The following is a 19,124-nucleotide window of genomic DNA, read 5'->3' on the forward strand; positions in this document are numbered from 1 at the left end:
GAAAGTGCGCACACGTGCGTAGCGCCGCCGCCGCTGCCACAACCGCTGCCACCACAGCGATATACCAACCCACCCATTTTTATGTTTGTTTTTATTGGTAAATTTTGTTCCAACCCTCCACTGCACACGTGTAGCGGGTGCATCTCGCCATTATGTCACGCCCCTCCAGGAAGGAGAAAAAGGCATCGACTATCGGATTCCTCGTAGGGGTCTTAAACATTCTCCACTACTTTGCCAAGCGGAGAGACACACCGCCACGGAAAATCACCCACGCAGAAATGAACAGGTGCTTAAAATGAATACAAAGGTTTTTAAATCAATCGGGACGCTACTAAGAGTGTGCCAAGCCATGGGCACAACGCATCAGAAGGGGACAACTGAATTAGGGCAGCACAAATGGGAAGAAAGGAAAAGAAGCGAAAGGAAAAGAAAAGAAGCGAAAGGAAAATAAAATAAAACAAAATATAACAAAACGAAACAAACGAAAGCGAGCTGCCCACTCGAAGCGCTCGCCAACCGGGTGCCACATGCGCGGAGTGCTCATTTTGGGCATTCACCCAAGGGAGGTTACCAGGCCTTAAAAATCAGCTAAGGTATATGCACACGCGGTAGGCGGTCCTTCGAGTGGAAAGCAAACGGCGATGTGCACATAGGACACTTCGCTCGCCTTGCAAAAACTGTGTACGTTGGGGAACCTCCCCCAAAGAGGCTTTCTAGGGAAAAAATGACGCCTGCTGGGGAGGGAATATTGGGGATCACACCGCGTGGGAAACTAACATTATGACCAGCACAAGTGAGGCAGAGCTTGTCTGGTAAAAATTACCCCAGGGGGGGGGGTTCCTTTCCTCGTTTTAATTCGACAGTGGGGCCTCTCATTTGGACTGCTCATTTGGGCCGCTCATTTGGACCGCCCATTTGGACCGCCCATTTGGACCGCCTGGCCGAAGGCGCGCGTTATGGGATCATCCCATCTGGTGAAGCCGGCGCGGCGAGCGGCACCCATCTGTTCTTCTCTTCTGCTGTGCGCGTCAGCCAAATGTGGTGCGCCTCCCCCCCCCCCCCCCCTTACTGCCTAACCCCGCTCCGACGCCGTACCACCCGCGGACCGAAACCAGTTGAGCACATAGTTGTAGTAACTCGACGCCGTGTTGGTGGCCTCCGAAATGAACTCATTCAGCGTCTCGTCGTTATCCATCTCGTCATCATAACTATCATACGAGTCCCTGTACTTGATCATAATCCTCTTCAGCTTCCCACATTTCCCCGAAATGTAATAAGCAATGGTGAAGATGTCACTGAAATCCTCCTCGCAGATCCTTCCCCGGTAGCTTTTAAACTTCCTCGAGGGGTTCCCATTCGCCGGGGGGGCAGACAACGCGTTTGTATACCGCTGATTATTTGGAACAAAATTAACCCCCCCCAACAGATTCCGGTGACTCTCCAAAGGGTTGTACAGATACCCTTCCAGATTATCAAACAGTACGTCAAATCCGATGCTCAATTTTTGAAGATTCTCCATAGTGTATAAAATTTTAAACAAGCCTTGTAACCCCAAGAGGGTAAAATCGAAAATGAATTTCCACACCCAGTGATCATGATGGAGGGGGTAGTAACATACTTCAAATTTTTTTAACAAAGGAAAGGAACAATTACGCAAAATGTGTAGCCACTCCAACGTCTGGCATCCAATTATTGTTAGCTTCTCCAGTTTTGAAAAAACAGATGGGCATAGAGCGAATGGCTCATGTCTTGGGGTATTATCATTCATACAATATTCGGGCGACAGTAATTCTAGGGTCTTCAAATTAGACACATTTTGAAATATAATTGCAGCTACTTCGTGAATGTACATTCCATTGCCTGAGTATATTTTCTCCGAGGTGTACATATGCTTGACGTTTTTCATTTGGTGCAGATAGAACTGTCTCTTGTATATTGGGATGTGGGACCACCTCTCATCTAGCGTTAGTTTTTTCACGTGGGTGAACACGTTGATTCGGTTGTTTATTACGTGGCTGCTCAGCTTGTTTAGCAGCTCACACTCCAGGATTTTTTCCGCGCTCAGGAAGTTTAGGCACTTCACGTACACGTCTGGCGAGAGGGGGAACTCGCCAAGCGCGCTAGACGCGGTAGGCGCGGTAGGCGCGGCGGGCGAGACGGACTCCTTGAGTTCGTTGACAGAATCGCCTAAGTTGGCTGACTCGGCTTCCTCCCCTCCAGCTGCCGCCTTCTCCCCTCCATCTGCCGCTTCTCCCCCCTCCGACTTCACCAAAAACACGTTCTTAAAATTGTTCTTCAGGGCGTCCCAGAAATTGAGCGGCTGCTCGATTTCTATCCACCCGCCTTCCTCCAGGTTCTTCCTCGCAATATCTCCCCTACCGTCTGCCTCACCATCTCCCTTGTCCCGCGCGTCATTCTCGTCACTACTACCTTTTTCCTCGTTGTGGTTTTCTCTGCCGTGATCGTCGTGCTCATCATCACCTCTATTCGAGGGTGCCTCCCCAGAGGAGTCTCTCCCCGCGCCACTGAACTTGTCTACTTCCCCCCCGGACGCGCTTTTCCCTTCATCGACCCTCGAGTCCCCTTCACGTGCTTCACTATGCGCCTCCCTCCTACCAAGCTGTGCACCCTTGCCATTCACAATACTTTTAATGCTGCTCTGCCGAACATTGTAGCAATTTCTGCGATACTTGGAGCGTCCCTTTTCTTGATATTTCGGTGAGGGCCGCTCCACCCGCTCAACAGGGTTAACTCCTTCTCCCTTTTGAAGACTCCTTATCAGCTCCTCGTCGTTGCACCTGATTATGTCTTCAGCGTGCGGGCTGTTCTTCGCGGGATGATCGCGGTGATCGCGGTGATCCTGGTTCTGTTCACCATTCCCCTGCGTAGGGGCTCCTGCCGCGTGGTCCTCCCTCTTATCACTGTCGCCGCTTAGCCCCCCATCGCCGGAGTCACCACCCCGCGGCAAGGCTCCGCTCGAGTCATCCGCCACTTTCGAAGCGGACTCTAAGCGCGTCATGCTGTTGAACTTGCTCTTGTGCGTATCTTTATAACACTTCGAACGCCCTAACGTTGCATCCTCCTTTTCATTTCGACGAGTCCCTTCGCGTGCAGTTATATCGTGGCCACAATATTCCTGCTGCAGGGAATGCGGAACGGGTTGATGATCTGTGTAAAAAAAATTATTTGAATTTTCTGCTTTGTCGAATTTGTCAACTGCCTTATCTTCCTTCAAACATTCGGTGTTGAATTTTTCTGGCGAGTGACAATAGTTTCCACTTTCGCCGTTGTGACAAATGCTATACTTGCGGATTTTTTCCTTTATTATTGTGTGCAAGTGTTTTTTTTCCTTTAATTTGTTTGAGTGTTCACTAAGTTGCGCATCTGGAGCGTTCCCACTTAATGCGTAACTTTTAAATTTCGTCTTGGCATTATTACATTTTACGTTACTGCTGAAAAAATCTCCTTCGCCTTCACCTTCACCTTCCCGTATATCGCTCGAAACAGCACGCTCGGAAGATATTTCCCAATTTGTTAAGCCAAATGGCATGTCTTTTTCCGAATTTTGATTCGCTTTATTGGGAGAAGTGTCTACCGATTTTATCTTATCGTTATGAATGTCCTCCAGCGAAGGCGTAATGTGCTCATTTATTTTTTCCGCTTTTTCCGTTGTTTTCGTTATTTCGTTATTTGTTTTTTCCGTCTGTCTACTAGCCATTTTTTTTTTTTTTTTTTTTTTTTTTTTAATTAGTAGCTTGTGCCAGCCATATTTAAAAAGATGAAAAAAATTGCAAATCTGAATTAACACCTTACTGCTCACCAAAAAGGTAAAAAATTATTAATTTACGATTTTTTTTTTTTGCGATTGCTCAATTTAAAAGGCAAAACATCACATGTAAGACGGTTGAGATGGTTCACAAATAAACATTAAGGTTAAAGCGGTTTGTAAAAAAAATTTCCAAATGAACGCAATTGAATGAGAAACGAAGCAGCCTCTAAATATTGCGCCAATTGTAGATTAAATCGTGTACAGGGAAAAAGCGGGAAAATGGAAAAAAACATTCATTGAACGTTTTAATTGCGCAGTTTTCCTGACACGATCGCTTAAAATGCTTCGCTTCTTTTTACAAATGTGTATGTTATATACACACCATGGAAGGAGCGGAAAATAATCACCCCAAGGGGAAAAAAAAAAAAAAAAAAAGAGGTATAGAAACCGTTTTGTGTGCGAACTTGAACGCTGTTGGGATTTTATTTTTTTCCTCACGCGGCGGTATACCATCAAGTGAGGTTGCCAACCGTTTGGCGTAATGGACTTTTTTTTCTAACAACTGCTATAGCGTTTGTTATAGCGATTTTGCGGGCAGTGCGCTTTTTGCCATTTCCGCGTGTCCGCCGCTCCCCCCCCTCGCTACTCCTCTTTACACCTTTTCTGCACCTTTTCTACACCTTTTCTACGCCTTTTCTACGCCTTTTTTTTTTTGCCCATTCTAGCGAGGTTTAAACTTGGGGTCTTCCGCGGACAATTGGGCTATCAGCCAAATTAAATAAAATTGAACTAATTTTTTTTTTCTTATTTTTACCTGAACAAGCAATAATTTTTTTGCGAAATAGCTAAAATGTTCAAGTTTAAAAAAAAAAAAAAAAAATCTGCAAACACAAATCAGGTGGAGCAAAAACTAACGTAAAAATTAAAAATCGTCTTTAAAAAGAAATTGACAATTGTTGTTTTGTTTCTGGACGGTAAAACGAAAGGGGTGTGCGGTGAAACATGAAGAGGCGAAGATAGACCCCACTTTGCCTCTTCTTCCTTTGGGTAAAATGCACACTAGGTGGATTTCCCTACGGGTTGAAGCGCATGCCCCGTGGAACTGCCACAAAGGGGGCGCTGTCGCGAGGGCGTATATACGCACATGCATAGGTACATCCCTGCGTATGTGTCCATTTGTTCCACATTTATAAGTTTTTTCGGTGGGAATTTTACCAAAGCGGGCGGGGAGGAAGAGCCCTCTTTTGGGAGTTGGCCACACATGGTTGGGACACGCCCGCTCGTGAAAAGCCGCGACAGTGCGTCTGATCCTATGTTCACCTATTTGCCTATCCATTTGGTTAGTTTATTCCGTCTGCACCGCTTCCTTTGCCGCTCCCGTCTTTAAAAAGGCATCCGGAGTGCTCGCTCGGTGCAACCCCACACGAAGGGTCTCCTTCACAAAAGAAACAGTGCCGCTCAGTTGAGTAACCATTTTCCCGCTTTGTAATTCACTCAAGGAACGTCCCCCTTCTCCGCTCCAGTACGGCTAAATTAACTCCACTGCGTCAGTTATCCCGCTGAAATCGCGCACATTTGTGAGTTCCTTAAATCTTCGGTAAAACGTATCATACTTGTAAAAAGTTTTAACCTTCTTGGAGACCAAAAATCGGGGCGCCACCTTCTTCCCGTACACCTGCGGCATTATAGGCGCACATGTTTGGCAGTAACGAATAAATGCTTTAAAAAAAAAAAAAAAAAACTTTCCTGCGTGATTATGCGACTGCGCTGCGTACTTCTAACTTGCTTACCTTTTCAAACACCGAAAAATCGTTCAAGCCATAGAGGGCTTCCAGGTGCGGCTTCTTTATGTTCCGAGTTAGCAGCAGGATGAAGTTTTTGTACTCCACCAGCTCGACGTCTATTTTGAATAGGAAGTTTTGCAGGGCGCTGAAGTTGTAGGGCTCTGATGGGGGAGGGCGCAGGTGTGGTCGCATGCAGGGTGAGAACTATCTGCCGTTTGTGTGGGGCCTACAACGCGGTCGCTGACTCGGCGATGCCCTCTCACTACCTCGACCACTCGCTCCTTACTGTTTAGCAGCGCATGCTTCAGCGCGTGTATGACGGAGTCCCTGTTCGAGATGGCACTTAGCTCTTTATTTATATCATAAAAGAGTACCAGCGTCTTCTGGTTGTTTTTCTCCTTTCCCGGGGGATCCTTTCTGCCCGTTTCCCCTTTCGATGGGCTTCTCCGCGGGGGCGTTTCCCCCCTTGCTAAATTAAGCGCGTTAAGGGATGGCCCATACTTCTCCACATCTACCACGTTTAAGTAATCGTTTTTTAAGGCGTCACTTAAGGTGCTTCTCCCCCTGTACTCTCTGCTGTTTGCCCCCTCTTTGGGGATACACTTATGAAGTTTCCCCGAGTGGCCTTTTTTCGACTCGTATTCTACCGAATGTGTGTTAAATGGGACGTCCCGTTTATTCCCCCATCCTGGTGGTTGTTTGTTTGTCTCTTCTCTTACGGGCTCCTGTTCAGGCGGCACATCTGCATCATCGAACATGTATTTTTTTTCGCCCTTCCCATGGCCACTTTCATGGCCCAACGAATCTTCATGTAGGATGTGCTCCTTTTTTCCTCCACTTTGTTTTTTACTTTTTCCGCTTTGGAAATTTCCCCCACTTGTGTGCATATGGTTTTTCAGGGCTTCCCTATATGTGTGCCTCAGGTTAGCGTAGTAGGCAGACGTCTTCTCTTCATCATCTCCATACAGATTGGTGAAACAGTGCGTCGAGTTAGTTTCACTCCCCAGCGGATCATCTTCCTGCCCCCTAAATGATTTACTGCTTTTATATTTACCCCTATTTTTTCCCTTTCCCTTTTTGCACATGTCACTTCCGGCACCTTCAGTAAAGCTGGTGTCCATTTGCTTTTCCTTCTTTGCGCCGCCCATTCTTTGTGTCTCTTTGCCTAAATGGCTACGTGCCCTTCCTTCGTGTTTCCTCACGCTGCTAAAATTAGCCCATTCTTCATCGTCCACATTTTCGTGTGGCATCCCCTCTGCATACTTTACAGGTCTGTTTTCTCGCAAGCGCTGGATCATGAAGTGGGCATTCCTGTTGCTGCTTTCGGGGACTTCCGAATAGTCTCTGAAGGGGGGAGAAAGAAGAGGGGTAGAGCAGAGGAGTTACTGCATTTCCCGTTTTGCGGTTGACCACTCGGTTAATGGGGCCCCTTGGGTGAAGGAATTGCGCACTTATTTATTTTTCACGTCTCCTCTGTACGGGGCTGCTAGTGCTGGTGCACCTATTTTCGCTTAACCTGAAGGCTGGGCGGGCCTCCCCCGGCGACGCAGCTTCAAAGCTGCACCTGAAGGAGTCGCCACTGCTTCCGTCCCTCGGGTTTTTAAAAACGACTTCTGCGGAAAAAAAGGTGTGTGTGTGTGGGGGGGAAATGGGGAAAAAGAGTTGCCCTTAACATGGTGCGCTAATACGTGTCTGCCACAAACTGGTGGAAGCACTACTCGCCAGATTGGCCCCTTCCTGTACCGCTTGCCGAGCTGCCTGTCCTCTTCTGGACGGCCCCCCAAAGGCGTAAACACTCCACCTTACTTTTGAGGAGGTAAATCTGGTAAATGTAAATTTTTTTCAGAAAGTCATTCAGCTCCTGTCTGGAATAGAACATCTTCTCGCAATTGAAAGTGACATTTTTAATATGAGTGGAAAGTATCGAAACGGTAGTCTCTATTTCAGGGTACTTATTTTTTATTCTTCTAAGGTACTTCATAATTTTTATTATTTTTTCATATTTGTTGAGGATTTCTTCTTCTACTTTTTGGCTAGCCAAGTTGGCATTCTTTTTGTGAAATGTTAAGTTGGTCAATTTATGTCCGTCCAGGTTCATCGGGGGGGGCGTCCCTTTGGAGCTTTCTTTCTGCAAAAAAAAAAAGGGGCACAGGTAATAGGGGATCATTGCTCTTGCTTTATTTGTGGGAAGTCCCAGGAAGCATATTTTCCGCGAAGAGGCCTGCCTCGGTTTTTTCCACTTCGTTAGTTACCATACGGGAGGGACCGCACTCCGTGTGTTCATAACTCAGCTCAGTCCGGGCGTAGGAGTGGTCTACATTTGGGCTGTCCCCACCTTTGGCACCCCAGGGAGAACACCCAGCATGATTTCTCCCCCCTTTTCTATTTTTTTGGACCCCCTTTGGAGCTAACCCAGTGTGAAACAAATTGAGTTTGTCCTCCAAAATGGTGCTCTCATAGGAGATGCGTTGGGAAAAATTCATGCCATTCGTTCTTTCATACTTTGTAGAACTGTCCGTTACGTTCGAGCAGTAGCTGTTGCTTGAGTCGGATGTGTGGCCTTCATCTGTATAGTCCCTTCTTCGGTATAATTGTTTTTCCATTCTGTGTGGATGGTCATGCACACCTCTTTTCTCCCCCCCTGAGTCGTAACAAAAGGGGGAAATGCCATCCGCTGCGCTAGTGCGGCTATTTGCATCGTCATAATGGGGACTCCTCCCATCCCTCTGCAGGGTGTGCTTGCTCGGCCCACTATGCACGTGCAAACATTTCTTCATGTTATCCTTATGAGCTAATAATTCCTCCAAATTGTAATTAATTTCCAAGTTAAGGTCTATATAATGTTCCTCCTGCTTGCAATTCCTCAGAAGAACATCGTAGTTGACGCAGTAGGGGGGGTTCCTCCCTCTCTCGTTTTTGTGCCGGCATTTTTTTCTCCCTTCCCCGTTGTAACGTTTGAGCACTTCCGCGTGTCTATCCTCTTCGCGCATCTTTTTTTCGTTCTTCACATTTGGTTGAGAAGTGGGTAGAAGAGACAACGTGGCAGGTGGGACAATGTGGTGAGGACAACGTGGCAGCCCAGTGACCTTGACATTCCACCGAAGGCCGATCGGGTACGAATGACTCTCGCACTATTCGCCACGTGTTGAGGAGATTGCGAAGCTTCGCCTTCTGCGAGCGAAGCGCTGCGGCGAATCGCCATTTTTGCGGATTTTTTTTTTTTTCCTTCACGCCAGCACATGAGTTCACCCTCCCGCGAGTTTGCGCATTTGTGCGTTTGTACATTCGTACGTTTGTGCTTTCCGCCCTCCCGGGGGAGAGAAAAAAAAGACAAAACGATGCGCGGCATATTGGGAACACGCCGCACCGGAGGGGAGCCGAAATGGGGCCTTCCCGCGACCACGGCGCCGCCTCGCGCTGCTGCGATTTGCGTGTTTTTTCCACTCGAAGCGTGGCAATGTTGAAGTTTCACAATGTTAACGATTGGTGATTTTTTCCCCTGGCAAAGGGACCTTTTGCAAAGTTCGCGAAGGTGGAAAAATCGCTTAACGCGCGAATGGCCTTTACAAAGGGAGGATCACTTTTTTTTTTTAAACCCACACTGCGCGGTGTCCTTTTGCGCTTAAGAACGACTCGTTCTTGATTTAATTATCATAAGTCACTGTGGCCACTTCACAAAAAAAAGGAGCGGGAAAAGGCGGGCGCGCACGTCAATCACAGCAAGCGCAGCGGTGTGGAAGTAAATAAACACACACGTGACAATATAAACATCGATTGTACAAAAAGGAAAATAAAATTAAACGCACATGCATAAGCAGCCTGCCCCGTGCGCACTTCTTTAAGCGGCGGGGACCGGACGGGCGAGTGACCGACACAGACGCGTAACCACGCCAGGTTCACAAAAAAATTAAAACACGCACATAACGAACATAACGCACCTCCCACACATAACGCATCTCACCCATCACGCGCTCTTCAACTTCTTCGCCGCGGCGTTCTTCCTTTTGTTCTCCTCGAGCCGCCTGCTAATCTCGTTCAGCTCCTCCTCCGTCGGCGGCTTGACCTTCCTCTTCTTGGGGTTCTTCTTCTGGTATTCCTTCTCGATGTTGGAGAGGAGGTTGTTCATTTTTAACGTCCTCTTCGCTTCATTATTCCGAATGGCCAGGACCAAATCGTCAAGGGGGGGGGCAGCCATTTTCCTTTTTTTGCTCATCCGTGAGTCCTTTTTCTTCAAACTGGCATACTTCTTAACAATGTTATTAATATTTTTTAGGGACTTTTCATAGTCAGGCGTTTTTTCAATTTCCTTCGACTTAAACAAACCACTGTAGATGTCTAGGAACCTGCCCAAGTCAGCTTCTTCACTAAATGGAATGTACTCCAAAATGTGGGTCAGTTTTCCATTAAATTTATTGTAAAATTCGATCAAATCCTCCTTCTCATCTGAGCTATTTTTATATTTCTTTTCATAGTTAAGTATATCCTCCACTTTAATTCTTGCATGAAATAATTTTGGGTTTAAATAATTTTTAAATTCGCTACATTCTTCATCCTCCAGGCCAAACTCGTCATAATTTTTCCTCTTCTCTGGGTCTCTTAATATTTCATATGCCTTCTGAATTTGGAGGAACATCTCTTTGCACTTTTGCAGGGTGAGCGGTTCCTCTGCGTCCTGTTCGCGCTTCTGTGGGGCGTCCTCGCCTCCCTTCACCGTTTCGTCTTCCCCCTCGTTTGCCTCCTCATCTACGGTTTCTTTCTCGAGTACGTCCAGCTTCCCGTTCGTCTTTTCCTCATCCACCGCCTCACCCGCCTCGCCCGCCTCGCCCACTTCACCCTTCTCCTTTACCCTGCCCCTCCGGGCGGCGAACTTATCCGGGTGGTACGTCAGCACCAGTATCCTGTACGCCTTGGCGATTTCCTTCACGCTGGCATTCTTCTCCACCCCCAGGATTTCATAAAGGTCCAATTTTGCATCGCTCTTCATTTTGGCGTTGGGGCATACCGTGCATCAGCGGAACGTTTGCTTTCTCTCGAAAATTTGCTCTTACGGATGACGTGAAACAACGTGGAGAGATCACTCGCTGAACGGCAAATGGGGTTAAAATGTCATTGGGACAGGGGGGGAGGTATATCACCGCGGAGGCGAACAGAAAAATTGCGAAAAAGGCACATGCGTTGTGATCATCCCCATAAGCAAGGCATAAAATGGCATTGAACCATCGACAAAATGATATGCCTCCGTATAGCATACATTCACGCGTGCTTGTTCACCGTGACCATGTGCCGTTTGCTTACATTTGCAAAACGCACGTGCGTGGAGTGTGCATCGGGATTGTCAACACGACTTGCTTTTCTCGGCTGGATGAAAAAAAAAAAAAAAAAAAAAAAAAAATCCAAGGTATGCGCGTTTTCGCCGCTAGAAAGCGTTCACAATTTTTTCTACTCGCTCCCCTCTTCAAGCGCAAAGGCGTGCTCGCGATTAAGCATTTCCGCAAAGGCACGTGCGCGTATATGTAAAAATAATGTGAATACCTGCGCGGGTGAACACTCCCGTTTGTGCCTCTAGCACCCCTTGCGCGACAGCTTTAGTTATAACGGATGGCTTGCTCCCCGCTGCGGCGGAAATCCCCTCGCGCCTGTTCAACCGCTTCGATGGGCCGTGCGCCCCTTCGTTCTCGCGCGTATTCGTGCGCACTACCGTTTTGAGCTTTCCCTTTTCCGTGCAGCGCTGTAACCACTGCAGGGTGTGCTGAGAAGCGGGGGAAGTGTACACCTCTTGTTTTACTTTATAATCCCGCGTATTCACATGCGCGCTCGCACACCGGAGAACAATCAATCCGCGGGCTCTCCGTTTCTGTGCGCTCCCGAAAGAGAGGTAACCAAATGGCGAAGTTCGCAAGTCTTAACACCAATCGGCTGCTAACATAACAGAAACAGGAGGGCCACTTCCTTCCCCAAATTAAAGCGCGGATATATTTTACATATAACCAATTTTTGGCATAACATTAATTTGATTCATCCAAAATGGGCGTGTGTGTATGTCTCCCTTGTGTAACTTTTCTGCTACAGTTCAGTTGGGAATAATCATCCGATCATTCGCTTTAAAATTTGCCAGTCTGTTCATTTATTGGGTCCTCTTTAATGTTCATTTTGTTTTTCTCTTTTTCCTTCTTGAAGAACTCGCTAAAAATGCGGTTAAAAAAAAAAAAAAAATTGGGCTGAAAAATTACGTTTCATAACTCAGTACATTAAGTTAAAAAAAAAAAAAAAAAATCTCCTGCTTGTTCGTAATATGACCCCTTGTGATGTAATATAAAAATGGTCCATTTATAATTTGGCAAAAATTAAATGAGCGCAAAACGCATTTTTGGTGAAGAGTGGCATAAAGCTTGAGCAAGCGCGAAAAGGTCATTTTCACGAACGAGATGCTTTAAATGGTTTTTCCTGCAAAAGTGGCCCTGAAGGTGACGTTCATGGGTAGCACACCTTCTGGGGGGAAAGTGGTTAGCAGAGGCAGCTGGTACATCTCCTTCTCCCTGTTGAGCTTCATTTCTCCGCGCAGGTATGCGTGTTGGCGTGGCTCCTGCGGAAGACGCACAAATGTGTGCCCCAGTTTTGTACCTCCTTCTGCGCCGTTCTTTCCCCGTCTTCAAACATTCTTCAACCGCTTTGTAACCGCTTTGCAACGGCTTTGCAACCCTGCTGCGCCATTTCCTCACCCCGTATGTGCCCCTTCCCTGCCCGCTTTTACTTTTTTTTCTGAACAGTTCAGCCAATTTTCGCAAAATTTTCCTGACCCGTTCAGGCGTTTTTTTTCTCATATGGCAAAGCTGCAGAAAACGAATCGGCCTCGTTGACAGCCATACTGTGAGAATGTAGAACAGCTGCACAAAAAGGAGAAACTTTGGGCGAGTGGGACAAAAGAGGAAAAACCCCCCATTTTACCTTCTCCTTCACCTGCTTGAAAACGATACCGCAGAATGAAGGCCCAGTGGGCTATGCACATATACACAAAATTGGACACACATATGAACTGTTTTCCCAATTAGGCCAATAGCAACCCTTAATAGAAGCTTGGGTTAAATGTTCACATTGCTAAATGTTCTCTTCACATTGTACCCATAATAAACGTTCTTTTCCCCTCCTGGTGATTTGCTGACCGAACATTTTGAACTGTACATATTTAACGCTTCGCCATTTTTTCGTTAAAAAAAAAAAAAAAAACAGAAAAGCAACACAGTGTACTGATGACACAACGGGAGGGAGGAACACTCACGGGTAACGTATTTTTAAAAAAAAAAAAAACAGTTAGACAGTTCCATCCTGGCATTCATTTGGGCCTAAGCCGCAGCGTATATATGCACTTACCCATTGCGCATACGTTTATGTACACCACATGCGCTTATGCACACGGGGGGAAGGAAATAAATTGAAAATCGATTTTGCAAAAGGTCAAATTAAAAAAAAAAAAAAAAAAATCAACCAGCACGTCGCGCATGTATACATAAAGGGCACATTTTTTTTCCCCTTAAACTTGTCGCAAGTGACGAAGAATTAAGCTAACCGTACGATGGGATTTTTGGCCGTCAGTTTCACCTCACCGCTTTGTGCCTCCCCTGCGTAGGGGCAAGCGCTGTGTTCACTTGATTATTTCTCCCCTCATCGCAGCGCGCACGAGGGAAAAGTAAAGCTGATTAGCGGTTAGGCGGTTTGGCGGCTTTCCCGTTCGACAGCGCAACGCCTGGAGGGATAAACACTAACATGACAACCCCCCCCAACCTATACATACGCGTAACTCACACGGGAACCACTTGCCGCGTTTGCGAAAGGCAGTGCCCCAAACCAAAATGAGCAACGCAACTTAAGCCCATTTAAAAAAAAAAGATGCATGACCATAACTTTTTGGAAGATTTTCATGACATCAAATTTGAGGACTTTTTAAATCATTTTATTTTTCTTAAAAATGAGAAAAAGATACCAACGGGTAATGACGATGAGGAGGAAAGCACGGCGACAGCTGAGTCTGCCGAACCCTTGGAAGGGAAGAACAACAAACCGCAGGAGGGAAAGCACAATTTCATGCGGTCCATAGCCAATGACATTATAAACAATGAACCTAGTACGGTCCTCTTTAGAAGAATGTATTGGCCTCTTCTACTAGGAATTTACCATCCCGCCACTCTACACGATCTAACAAAGGATGTGCAGAAGAAGAGAAGCTTATATAAGCAGGACAAAGACGAATACATCACAAAGCAGTCGAACTTAAATATCCAAAAATTGGACCCCCAGATCTTCCACCCTCTCTCATCGGATGATAAAAATCCGTGGACATTAAAGCAGAAGAATCAAGAATTAAATGAAGAAATAAAACAAGACATTTTAAGAACACACTCAGAAAAAAAGCTTTTCCAAAATGAAGCAGTAAGAGACGCGTTATGTAAAATTCTCTTCCTATGGGCCAAAAAAAATCCATCTGTGTCGTATAAACAAGGCATGAACGAATTAGTAGCCATTTTTTTTATTATCAATTATCGTGAGCAAGTGTGCCCCGATGTTCTAAATTTAAAAAGCGATCAATTTTGGAAGGAGTATGTCACCCTGTTTGATAGGGACGAAGTCGAGGCGGACACATACATACTGTTTGACCACTTCATGAACATGGGGTTAAAATATTTATTCTCCTCCCCCGAAGAAAAAAAAAACCAAGCAACAAAGAATTCTTCCAAAACGGTGCTCCTGCACAAGTGTACTTATATATTCCATAAGTTGCTAAAAAATTTGGATAAATTACTGTACAACCATTTGATCTCTCTGAGTATCGAGCCTCAGATTTTTCTGCTCAGGTGGATCCGCCTCTTCTACTGTAGGGAATTTCCGATTGATGACACGGTCATTTTGTGGGACAACTTTTTCTCAGGTTCGTTTTTTGACCGACGCGTTGGCAGATATGTAACCGCCGCGTTGGTAGATACATAACCGCCGCGTTGGCAGATGTGTAACCGCCGCGTTGGTAGATACATAACCGCCGCGTTGGCAGATATGTAACCGCCGCGCTGACAAATGCACACACACCCACTTGAACGCGTCCCCCCCCTTTCTTCCAGATTGCTTCTTAACAAACTGGGAAAAGGGCTTCCCCGCCGAAGTCTCAGGGGACACCATAGAAGTTGCCCACATGACATCAAATGTGTTCCCCCTGGTGGACTACTTTGCCATCTCCATGATCCTATTCATCAGATCGTTTTTGCTAGAAAACGACGAGAATTATTGCCTAAAGAGGCTTTTTAAATACCCGCCTGTAGAAAACGTAAGGATATTAATCGATTTATCTTTTAAAATTAAAGCGAGAAGTGAGAAGAAGGAGAAGGGTGCAAAAAGGGATGACTTACCGGTGTCCAACAGCGTCGGCGTGGACGGGGGTTCGAATGTGGGCGGCTGCCTTGGTTCCTTTCCGGCGAGGAACGGGGCCAAAGAGGGAGTAGCAAGTTTGGCGCGGGAAGGGGCAGTAAGTTTGGCGCGGGAAGGAGCAGTAAGTTTAGCGCGGGAAGGAGTAGCCAATTTAGCGCGAGAGGGAGTAGCCAATTTGGCAAGAACCAGCGGCAACAACAGCATAGCGAGTGACCACCTGGAGCGCAACAGGTACAAGCCAACCGCCAACACCCTTGTGCTAAATAAAGAGACCAAAATTTTAAACACCCCCGCGACGTTATCGCGCATTAACAGTAAGCTAAACGGTGTCATTGACAGCTTGAATAATTTATCCTTCACCGTCGGGAATGAAAAGCACCGAGTAGAGCTCCAGCAAAATGTATTTCGTCTAAGTGAAATATTCCGAGAATTGAAAAGCATGGAGCATAATTGTGCAGAGTCCATGCCGGAGGATTTGGAGATGAACTGGAAAAGGGAGGCCCCCCCAATTTACTTCGGTTGACTAACGCAGCATGTGTGAACGGTATTAACGTGTGTCAGGCGGTATGGAGGTGATGGTGCTGCTCCCTTTTTTTGTCCCACCATTTGGGTTGCGCGCAAGGGGTAGCGTGTGTGTGCATGCGCAGGTGCAGAAGTACGGGTGTGTTTGTACGCATGCCTTCACATATATGTGTACTTGTACCACCCCGTCCTTTTCATAAGTTAATATTTACGCCCCATTCGTGCGCGAGCGACAGGTATTTATACCCCACCCCTTTTTTTTTCCCCATTGCATTCATTTTCAAAATAATTTGTTCAGAAAATGGTAGTTCTACATAGACATTTCCGTAAGATGTACATTCGCCTTTTTTTTCCCCTCCCTTCATCTCTGATGTTGCAATTTTAACAACATTACAATTGTTTTACGTTTGCAATTTTAAAAATGTGAAGAGGTTAATTATTGCCAATTGTGGGGCTGGGAGAGCGACATTGTAATCGGGAGAGCGACATTGTAATCGGGAGAGCGACATTGTAATCGGGAAAGCGACATTGTAATCGGGAAAGCGACATTGTAATCGGGAAAGCGACATTGTAATCGGGAAAGCGACATTGTAATCGGGAAAGCGATTTTGTAATCGCGCATTTCCTTCGGAAAACTTCCCTTTTTTTGCCATATTTTGTCCAAGTGGAGCGAAACACGTATTACAGGTTAAAGGCCGCACATGGGTTTATAACATGGCGCAGTGCGGAGAAAAAAAATGCTTCGCATTACACAGCGCGACAACTGCGGTAGCTGCGATAATGGATGCAACTGTTTGTGCCCAACGTAGGGGCCCCTTTCAGTTTTCCCTTTGGCACAAACGTTTGTGTGTAGCTCTTTTGATATGTAAACACAGCCAAGCAGCTAACTAACTAGCTAGCTTTTTTTTTTTTTTTTTTTTTTTTTTAGACAATTTTTGGCTATAATTACCTGACCCTGTCATAAAAAAAAAAAAAAAAAATACGAACATGCATAAGCGTGGTAAATGCGCCAAATGGTGGTAGGAACGAAGCGATGCCAGACATCCTCCGTATCATATTACGTTGATTGGTTCCTTTTTCGAAGCGACGATGTCTTGTTTTTCATCACATCATTCGATCCACCAACTCAAAGTCGTTAGCGCTAAGATGCGAATTACATTTTGTTCTAATGTCCGCAGAGGTATCCACTTTTACGCGAAATAAAGGGGCCACACTGCTGACACAGCTGTTGTGAGACACCACCTACGGCTCATGTTCGCACGTAACTTCGTAAACTTCCTCAAAATGATGACCTTTGAAAATGCGCGGAAAAGATGGCGATACATTTTTCTTTCCTAAGTTTGGCCACGGATGACATCTCTTTTGAAAAGTATAAAATTTTAATTGTGCACATTTCACTCACGTTGAGCATAATAACAATGTGCGTTTCGCTCTTGTTAGTTATTGTGTCCAGTTTCCTTTCACGAGATGAGGGCGCCACGTACGTAGACTTAAACATAAATGGGGGAGACGGTACTCGGCCCAAGACTTACGTGTACATACAGAAGGATTCACCCGCCTATACGTTGCAGCAAGAGGGGAAGAAGAAAAGCTCCGTCTCCGTCAACAATTCCATGCGGGAAAATGGAGGGGAAGAACGCGAAGAGGGTGAAGTAAACGAAGCGGGGAAAGGTAACAACTCGAGTGGTCAGACGATGGAAGATGGGGCAAAATTGTTCGTCTTTGATGGAGACCCCCACCCACTGCCAAAAGGAGACGAATTAAATCCTGCTGAGAAGCAAAATAAAGTCATACGGATAGTGATGAACTGAAATGGTGCCAAAAAAGTATAGCAGTTTAGCTTTCCAAAATGTGCAAAATTTGTCTTCATTTTGAAACGCCCCCTCCTCTGTGACTGCGTCTTCACGTTTGCCAACTGCACATAAGCAAAGCATTGGCACGGGAAAAATACCGCATGTGAGAATTTGGAAGATCCACTACAGCTTTGGAGCAACTCCCCTCTTCAGGCGAAAGGCGAGAATTAATACCCCGCGTTCATTGCGAATAAATGGCATAGCGAAGTTGGCCTGCTACGTGCATGTGGGGGGAAGGATCCCATTTTTCCAAAGCGAAATGGGTTATGTGTGCAGAGTGGCCTAACCGCCTAACCGCCTAACCGCCTGACCGATTGGCTCCCCCACCGAAACGCGTCTTCTCAAGAAGTGAAATCAAACATCTGCCCCCACACACGTCGCTGTAAAATCAATTGTTTGTCCAGCCAAAAAGGGGACGACCCCAGAATATTCATCAGCAATTTTGAGTTCTTTCTTTTGTATACAAAGAGAGAGAGGCTGTAGATTTGTGCCCGTTTTTTTCTCCTTTAAATTTAAAAAATTTGCAGCATTTTTGCAGGCAAAATTTTCTACCTTATCCAATGAATTCATTTTGTTAAAAATGTGAGAAACGTACGACATGAGGAATGGCTGTGTGTATATCCCTGGCTTATAGTGGGGGTCATTTTTTTGCTCTTTATAATGGGGCGCAGAATCGGATCCAAGGAAAATCCTGGGGAACCCTTCCTGTATGATCTTACACAAAGCTACCTTATCATCAATCGTTTTGGGCAAAGGTTTGCAATAATTATACACATTTTTTATATACTTCTCTATGGTTACCACGTCGGGAGCATAATCGTAGCTCTCCACATCTACAACATCGTCTATGGTTAGTTGCAAGTGGTGCGGAGTAACTGACCCCGCGATGTTCGGGTACGTCCTAACCAGGTTTATCATATCTACCGTAGAGATGTGCTCTAGGACAATTTTCAAATGGGGGAAGTGAAGAGCCAAGTCATGAATATGTTGTGCGTAACTCCTTTCTGCATAAAGGGGATTCACATTTGGTTCTTCACAATGGATGTGTAGACTTTTGTTTAACCTTTCAAGTGTATGAAATATTTCATAATAAGTTTCTAACGTGGTAACTCCATGACTCGAGTTGGTCGTCACATTGCTGGGGTATATTTTTACTCCTTGCAAATTACACTCTTCGTGATTTCTGAGTATGTCATTTGCGTCTGTTTTATTATTCAAATATAACGTCATTAGGTAGTCTACGCTGGGGTCCTGCTTGGTTAGCTCGCTTCTATATTTTTTGGCATCTTCACAGGTGCTCACGATTGGCGTGATGTTGGGCATGACTAGCACGCGGTCGCAGCCCCCCTGCTTGACTGCCCCAACGGTGAAGCGCAGCATGTCGCCCTGCCGCAGGTGGCAGTGCATGTCGTCGCCCAGGGGGAGGTGCAGCGGTTCCATGTTGGCGCTCGGGTGGGGGTCCTCCCTAGGGGCCTACTGAAAATCGCAGCTGCGTTAATGCAACGCCACTCCTCCCCACGCGCATACGTACGCTGGGACAAACTCACCCTCTTGTGTCGCGAAACGGATCAGTTGCAGCTTCCGCAAAGGTTCGACGCGCAATGGTGATGAGTGAGCAAATAAAAACGCAGAACAGAGCCCTAATCGTGTAGTTGCTTTTTTGCAGCGATTGGAAAGTGTCACCAAGGGTAATCATATACTGCTTCCACCCCCACGTGCGTTTGAAAACTCCCAGGGATGCTCCCCAGTTTGGTTTAATGCACAAGAGGGGAGCTGCATCCGCTA

The 19,124-nt window shown here is 46.1% G+C and overlaps 6 protein-coding genes across 6 annotated transcripts, besides 13 other annotated features; 2 read left to right on the top strand and 4 right to left on the bottom strand.

Annotated features, from left to right (window-relative positions):
• Positions 1–1,072: 1,072 nt before the first annotated feature.
• Positions 1,073–3,718, bottom strand: PVX_116810 (hypothetical protein, conserved; the record flags this gene model as incomplete). The annotated part of the gene is made up of 1 exon (XM_001615606.1): positions 1,073–3,718. One exon carries the CDS (start codon positions 3,716–3,718, stop codon positions 1,073–1,075), a length of 2,646 nt encoding a protein of 881 aa, XP_001615656.1.
• A 1,579-nt stretch (positions 3,719–5,297) lies between these two features.
• PVX_116815 (hypothetical protein, conserved) lies at positions 5,298–8,742 on the bottom strand (the record flags this gene model as incomplete). Its single annotated transcript, XM_001615607.1, has 6 exons — positions 7,806–8,742; positions 7,360–7,681; positions 7,118–7,166; positions 5,840–6,897; positions 5,545–5,714; positions 5,298–5,444 (listed from the first exon to the last, which is right to left on the bottom strand). The coding sequence occupies exons 1-6, from the start codon at positions 8,541–8,543 to the stop codon at positions 5,298–5,300; spliced, it is 2,484 nt and encodes an 827-aa protein (XP_001615657.1). The 5' UTR covers positions 8,544–8,742.
• A 431-nt stretch (positions 8,743–9,173) lies between these two features.
• On the bottom strand, positions 9,174–10,537 carry PVX_116820 (DnaJ domain containing protein; the record flags this gene model as incomplete). Its single annotated transcript, XM_001615608.1, has 1 exon — positions 9,174–10,537. The coding sequence occupies one exon, from the start codon at positions 10,535–10,537 to the stop codon at positions 9,518–9,520; it is 1,020 nt and encodes a 339-aa protein (XP_001615658.1). The 3' UTR covers positions 9,174–9,517.
• Positions 9,176–9,198: a microsatellite.
• Positions 10,538–11,444: 907 nt separating the features above from the next.
• Positions 11,445–11,482: a microsatellite.
• Positions 11,483–12,211: 729 nt separating this feature from the next.
• Positions 12,212–12,249: a microsatellite.
• Positions 12,250–12,641: 392 nt separating this feature from the next.
• Positions 12,642–12,662: a microsatellite.
• A 380-nt stretch (positions 12,663–13,042) lies between these two features.
• Positions 13,043–15,487, top strand: PVX_116825 (hypothetical protein, conserved; the record flags this gene model as incomplete). The annotated part of the gene is made up of 2 exons (XM_001615609.1): positions 13,043–14,473; positions 14,661–15,487. Exons 1-2 carry the CDS (start codon positions 13,438–13,440, stop codon positions 15,485–15,487), a joined length of 1,863 nt encoding a protein of 620 aa, XP_001615659.1. The 5' UTR covers positions 13,043–13,437.
• Positions 13,457–13,481: a microsatellite.
• Positions 13,821–13,843: a microsatellite.
• Positions 13,899–13,920: a microsatellite.
• Positions 14,273–14,297: a microsatellite.
• An 80-nt stretch (positions 15,488–15,567) lies between the features above and the next one.
• Positions 15,568–15,589: a microsatellite.
• Positions 15,590–16,588: 999 nt separating this feature from the next.
• On the bottom strand, positions 16,589–19,110 carry PVX_116830 (dihydroorotase, putative). Its single transcript, XM_001615610.1, has one exon. The coding sequence runs from the start codon at positions 18,777–18,779 to the stop codon at positions 17,694–17,696; it is 1,086 nt and encodes a 361-aa protein (XP_001615660.1). The 5' UTR covers positions 18,780–19,110; the 3' UTR covers positions 16,589–17,693.
• On the top strand, positions 16,800–17,297 carry PVX_116835 (hypothetical protein, conserved; the record flags this gene model as incomplete). Its single annotated transcript, XM_001615611.1, has 1 exon — positions 16,800–17,297. The coding sequence occupies one exon, from the start codon at positions 16,800–16,802 to the stop codon at positions 17,295–17,297; it is 498 nt and encodes a 165-aa protein (XP_001615661.1).
• Positions 17,255–17,284: a microsatellite.
• Positions 18,083–18,104: a microsatellite.
• Positions 18,758–18,836: a microsatellite.
• Positions 18,937–19,053: a microsatellite.
• Positions 19,111–19,124: the final 14 nt, after the last annotated feature.

The sequence above is a fragment of the Plasmodium vivax genome, chromosome 12 (assembly GCF_000002415.2).
Source record: "Plasmodium vivax chromosome 12, whole genome shotgun sequence".
Classification (NCBI taxonomy): Eukaryota; Apicomplexa; class Aconoidasida; order Haemosporida; family Plasmodiidae; genus Plasmodium; species Plasmodium vivax.